The following is a 6,237-nucleotide window of genomic DNA, read 5'->3' as shown; positions in this document are numbered from 1 at the left end:
CTTATTTTTGGCAATTTATTTGCAGTGTGTGGCTATTATGAATGGAGGTGACAAGAACATTCTTATGTACATCTCTGAATGTTTTCTTATGATTCAAACTTATTTCCGAAATGTTTTGGTGCTCAAAGATCTTTGACAATCCTTTCTCTCTCTAGATGACAAAGATTTGCTCTCATGAGGCCTTTTGGTACCAGTTTATAGGCTCTTACTGGAAAGAATGGAATGATACCTTTTTAAGAAACCACACACCTACATGCTTCATTTTTATTACATAAACGCTCGGCATGAACAATTAGAGATGGTTCTGGTAAGAAAATGGAAACTTTCCCTCAAAGCCAACCTCTGCTCCCCACCTCCTTCAAATCTCATCCTCTAGCAGGGGTGGGGGATGCCTGGCAGCTGCAGGACAACTCAAGTTCAGTCCATGTAAGCAGGCTAAGTTTTAAGTTGGTATTTTACATGGCCCACGAGTGATGCTGCCAATACCCAAATGGCCCCTGGCAGAAATAAAGTTCCCCAGCCCTGCTACAGCTTTGGGGAAAAAAAAAAAAAAAAAAAAAAAAAGGAATGGGTTATGCTCCCACATTTATCCCTGTCCAGGACAGAGGATAGTTCTTGGAGTGGAACTTCATTACTGACTCTAAACCACAAATCTAGGCTCGGAACCAAGCGCAATTCTGTCCTCTCCAGATGACCCCAACTCTGAGATATGGCTGCTGTCGCCCAGCAGGGGTGAAGGTCACGTCTCAGGGAGCAGGAGTCCCCTGAACAGAGGGCATAGTAGGCTCACGACTCTTAGAAACTGCCGATAGCAGTCGTCTGCTCTTTGGTTATTAAGCAAATTATCTCCACCCCCATTAGGAATGAAGCGCTGAAGTAAATCTCAGAGCACAAACGCCAAACCTAGGGCCTCTGTGGCCACGAGTGGTTATTAGGTTATTAGGGCTGTCATTCAGGTAATGAGATGCTTAATATGAAAATTATTACATTCAACAGATTTACCCATGGGTTCTGGAGTGCAAGATGAAATTAACTGGAATATACAACACAGAAAAGAACCTTGGGATTGACAAGGGGCTGATTTCATTTTTTCAGAGGCTGATGGTATCGACTAAAAATGAAAAATACTTGCTACACACACAGCACTCTCTAGTATGTTAGATGAGTGAGGGGAACCAGGCCAAAATAAACTGACAAATTATGAAGACTGTGATACTGATAATAAACAAGACATTTATTTCTTATACTCATCTGGGGGAGAGGAAAAAGTCAGTTTGCTGCACCCAGTGGTGGTCTTTCTGAGATTCTCCACTTCTCCCATGTAGCTGGAGAAGCTGTTGGGCGGCAGAGGATCTGTACCCTTCATTCAGAAAGAGAACGGCCTCTGCGGAAGGCAGTCAGAGGGTGAGCCTCTGTGAGCAGCTCCGCTGGTGCACAGCCAAACTCCCTCTCTGGGTAAAGCTTTTCCCACACTGGCCACAAAGATAAGGCGTCTCTCCCGTGTGGATTTTGCCATGCAGGATGCAATTGCCCCTGGTGTGGAAACTCTTCCTGCACTGGGTGCAGGCGTATGGCTTCAGGCCCGTGTGGACTCTGATGTGGACAATCAAGCTGCCCTTCTGACTGAAGGCCTTTCCGCACTGGTCACACCTGTAGGGCTTCTCGCCACTGTGCACTCGCCTGTGGACAGCCAGGTTGCTTTGATTCCTGAAGCTTCTCTGACAGATGGCGCACTCGTACGGCTTCTGGCCGGTGTGGAGTCTCTCGTGCACAGCCAGGCTCCCTCGCTGGCTGAAGCTTTTCCCACACTCTTTGCACTGATAGGGCTTCTCGCCGGTGTGTATTCGCTGGTGCGTGACAAGATTACCTTTGGCCCTGAAGCTTTTCCCACAGTGGGTGCACTCAAATGGCTTCTGGCCAGTGTGGATTCTCTCGTGTAACGTGAGGCTGCCTTTCTGCCGGAAGGATTTTCCACATTCCTGGCACTCGTAAACCTTCTGTCTTACTCCAGGGGACTCTTCCTGTAGCGTCTTGGAGTCTGGCGATTTCTGTTCCAGCTTTTCTCTTCTGAAAGAACTCTGGAAATCCCAGCTGGAGGATCCCGTGGCCTCGGCGTGATCATATTTGTGGGCTTCTGTCATCACATCTGGTGAAACGAGAGGGAAGTCACGTAAGGTGCTGAGAAGGGAAAAAGGAAAACAAAACCCCAAGTCTGTATCGTGTGCCACGATCCTGAACACGATCCTCTGAGCTGGTTCCAGATGTAAAGGAGCGCGCGGGGAGGTTATCCAAGGTCACACAGCTGGGGCGCAAACCCAGGCCTGCTCCAACCGTGCACCCCTCCCACCTGAATTCAGCGAAGCTTTTCAGATACTCTTGCCTCTATTATTATCTCTAGAGGTAAGAAAGCAGGCCCAGAACATCAGGAAAACCATACAGGATCATATGGAGTCCTAGACTCAAATCTGGCTCTCAAACAGGTGGCTCCACGTTGTGCAGGGCCCAAAGCTCTAAAACTTAGAGGCACTCCTTGCTGAAAAAGCGCGAAATAAGGCACAGGGCTCGGGGAGACCAGTTCGAGTGAGGGGTCTGGAGTCTTGAGCCGCGTCGGCTTCAGGAGACGTCCATCCTGCTCTGACGACGGAGTAAGCTCCACTGCCTCAGAAAATACGGGGCAGAATCCCTGGGACCTTTTCTCTCTGATTTCTAATCCCTCCAACCTTACCAGATAGCGGTTACTATCCCATTTTACCAAGAGCTGGGAGCTTGGGGAAGGTAAGCAATTTGTGTAATTATAAAATCAGATGCAAGGAATTTATCCCTTTAAAATCAATGCTATGGGGCCGGCGCTGTGCCACAGTGGGTTAAAGCCCCAGCCTGCAGTGCGGCATCCCATGTGGGCGCTGGTTCAAGTCCCAGCTGCTCCACTTCCGATCCAGCTCTCTGCTGTGGCCTGGGAAAACAGCAGAGTATGGCCCAAGTGCTTGGGCCCCTGCACCCACGTGGGAGACCCAGAAGAAGCTCCTGGCTCATTTCAGTCTTTTACATGATGATGGGATGAGAAGGTGTTCTCAGACACTTCCTATGCAGGTACTGACCGTGACCTCGCACACTTTACACGTGGGTCCCGCCTTGTCCTTATGCAGGGACAGAGCCAAGATTTAAAGGTGCTCCTTTATCCCAAGACTATCTCAGGAATATCTCTGTATCAAGCCTGTTTGATTCATATTTTAATTACAGCCTGCAGATTTTCCCGTCCCCCCCCCCCCCCCCCCCCCCCGGACGGCCCAGGGATCAACCAACTCACTCACTGAAAAACGCTACGTTCTGGGCATATCTTCCATGACAGTCCAGCAGCGTAGCTGTCGGAAATCCAAACATGTCCACTCCTGCCCTAGGACCTTAACTGCCACTTCTTCATAGGAGTCTTCCATGGGCTGTTCTTGACCACCTGAGGAGGGGGCAGAACAAAAACACCACCACAAAAACACACAGGCAAGGGCAGGAGAAACGGTAAGTGAGAAGGATGGAGTCAACAGGCGCTCGGGGTTGGGGTGTGAGGAAACACAGGAAGCCCGGATGTAGCTGCCCGACGCAACGGCAGTCACCCTCGTCCCCTGCAGATCGGGCCCAAAGGCACCAGACCACTGACACCTGAGTCCAGCTGGAAACAGGAGGTGGCGAGGAAGAAAGCACACAAACACTTCTTCCTGCCAACCGCAAGTTCATGGTCACTCCTGCTTGTACTTCGGGTACATGATCGGGATCTTTCACTTGCTGCCTAACCATCTGACCTTCCGTATCTGAATGATTCAGATTCACAGGAACACTTCATCCTCCATGACGGGTTCCATAATGGAGACAGGTCCAGCTCTGCTCTCCTACTCCTCTTAGGTTAGAGGCATCACTGTTTACTAAATGCACAGGGCCAGCTCTGTGGTGCAGTAGGTTAATCCTCCACCTGTGGCGCTGGCATCCCACGTGGGCGCCGGGCCTCTGCACCTGCATGGGAGACCCAGAGGAGGCTCCTGGCTCCTGGATGGCTGTTGTGGCCATGGGGGAGTGAACCAAGAGGTGGAAGTTGTCTCTCTCTCTCTGCCTAATAAATAAATAAATCTTTAAAAGCCTGTGCTTTAACACTAGACAATTCTCCAGTCTACATCACTTTTTTTTTTTTAAAGATTTTTATTTTATTTGAAAGAGTTACACAGAGAGAGGAGAGGCAGACAGAGAGAGAGAGAGAGACAGAGAGAGAGGTCTTCCATCCGCTGGTTCACTCCCCAGATGGCTGCAACTGCCGGAGCTGCACTGATCCAAAGTCAGGAGCCAAAAGCTTCTTCCAGGTCTCCCATGTGGGTGCAGGGGCCCAAGGACTTGGGCCTTCCTCTGCTGCTTTCCCAGGCCACAGCAGAGAGCTGGATAGGAAGTGGAGCAGCTGGGACTAGAACCAGCGCCCATATGGGATGCCGGCGCTTCAGGCCAGGGCGTTAACCCGCTGCGACACAGCGCCGGCCCCCTACTTCACTGTTAACAGCTGGAGAGAATGCAGACTGAATTACTCTTCCAGGTCCTAGGACTCTCCTGTGTGTGTGCTCCACATTCTTACTTTTGTTCCCCCCACGGACAATCCTTACTTACAATACTGAAGTCGTACACTTTGTTTATACAGTTGTTTCCGTAGCTATCAATATGCTGGGTCCTGATTTAATGAGCTCACAGCAGGATGCTACACTTCTGTTTCGGTCACCTGTGCACCTGCACCTTCCTGACAACCACACATTCGGCTACAGGTTGAGACAAGCAGGAGAAGCATTCACAACTCTGAACACAAGCCACAAAGGCAGTCTCCTTTCAGGGCGACTGGGAAGCACTGGGAAGCTCAACGCGTCACTGTTTACTAAATGCACAGGGCCAGCTCCATGGTGCAGTAGGTTAATCCTCCTCCTGTGGCGCTGGCATCCCACGTGGGCGCCGGTTCTAGTCCCAGCTGCTCCTCTTCCAAGCCAGCTCTATGCTGTGGCCTGGGAAAGCAGTAGAAGATGGCCCAAGTGCCTGGGCCCCCACATCGGGCCCCCACATCCACGTGGGAGACCCAGAGGAGGCTCCTGGCTCCTGGCTTTGGATCAGCTCAGCTCTGACTATTGCAGCCATTTGGGGAGTGAACCATTGGATAGAAGACCTCTCTCTCTCTGCCTCTCTAACTCTACCTCTCAAATAAATAAAATCTTAAAACAAAAAACAAATGCACAATTAATGCAAAAGTGCATAGTTCCTGCAGCCTGTCCCTCGGGAGTCCAGAAAGTTTAAGTGGGTAGAAATAAAATCGAGGGCTCTGTCTCTTCCACTGCAGGGAGCTCCCCGAAAACATAACTCAGGAACCTTCCAGAATAAGGGGCAACTGCCACAGTTTTGTCCCTAGTTCACAGCTCTGAGCAGTCACCTTCCTGAAGATTTTGAAGATACCGAGCGGATAAAAGAAAATACTGGCTTGCCTAGTAGAACGCCTTTTTATATTCTTGGAAAAAGCTCAGAATCGGGTCCTTAGAGACTGGGATTTTTGCCCTGGCTCCCTGAGTCTGCCCAGACCTTGGGCAGGTAGCTACAACATCCCTGTCCTCGCTTACTGAAGGGTTAATAGCTCTGCCGGCTCCAGACCCGCTTCTGAGACCCCCGCGGCTGACCCCGGGATGCACCTGCTAGAGCGCCCCTCCCCCATCCCCAGGGAGCAGCGAACCCCCGCCCCCTCCCCGCGCGGGCCCCCGGCCCGCCCCGCCCCGAGGCCTGGTCTCCAGGCCCGCGCTTCGGCCCAGAGAGCTCTCCGCTGGCTGGCCGCCGACCTCTCCCCTCGGGGCCCAGGCCCACAGGCCCGCTCAGGGACGCGGCGCCGCCTCGCCCGGCGCAGTGACCCGCCCGCGGCCTCACTCACCGCAGCGGCGCGCGCCCGCAGACGGACAAAGGCCGGCGCCTAGCCGCAGCGCGCCGGCGCGAGCGGCGGACCACAGCTCCCAGGAGCCCCCGCGCGGGCCCGCCTGCCGCCCCGCCGTCCCGCCGCCCGGGGCACTGTGGGAAATGTAGTTCTTCTGGAGGCTGCGGGGCCTGCAGCCCTACAACCATAGCGGCGTGTGGCTGGCCACGGAGCCACGACGCCCGGGCCCGAGGGTTCTCGTGGAGAAAAACGGAGTCCAGAGGAGAAGTCAGTTGATGAGGCCTCGGGGGCTTAGACGGCTCTACGCCTCT

The 6,237-nt window shown here is 52.6% G+C and overlaps 1 protein-coding gene across 3 annotated transcripts; it reads right to left on the bottom strand.

Moving 5' to 3' along the window:
* Positions 1 to 1,213: 1,213 nt before the first annotated feature.
* ZNF32 (zinc finger protein 32) lies at positions 1,214 to 6,021 on the bottom strand. 3 transcript variants are annotated; one of them, XM_008250062.4, is made up of 3 exons: positions 5,927 to 6,021; positions 3,312 to 3,451; positions 1,214 to 2,146 (listed from the first exon to the last, which is right to left on the bottom strand). In XM_008250062.4, the coding sequence occupies exons 2-3, from the start codon at positions 3,379 to 3,381 to the stop codon at positions 1,398 to 1,400; spliced, it is 819 nt and encodes a 272-aa protein (XP_008248284.2). In that variant the 5' UTR covers positions 3,382 to 3,451; positions 5,927 to 6,021; the 3' UTR covers positions 1,214 to 1,397. The 3 variants fall into 3 exon arrangements, with proteins under 3 accessions (XP_008248284.2, XP_069914240.1, XP_051692868.2); XM_070058139.1 differs by having other exon boundaries at positions 3,308 to 3,451; positions 5,927 to 5,965; XM_051836908.2 differs by lacking the exon at positions 5,927 to 6,021 and having other exon boundaries at positions 1,214 to 2,178; positions 3,312 to 3,448.
* Positions 6,022 to 6,237: the final 216 nt, after the last annotated feature.

This window comes from Oryctolagus cuniculus, chromosome 15 (assembly GCF_964237555.1).
Source record: "Oryctolagus cuniculus chromosome 15, mOryCun1.1, whole genome shotgun sequence".
Classification (NCBI taxonomy): Eukaryota; Metazoa; Chordata; class Mammalia; order Lagomorpha; family Leporidae; genus Oryctolagus; species Oryctolagus cuniculus.
Note: the sequence above shows the minus strand (reverse complement) of the source record. Positions and strands in the feature narration are given on the sequence as shown.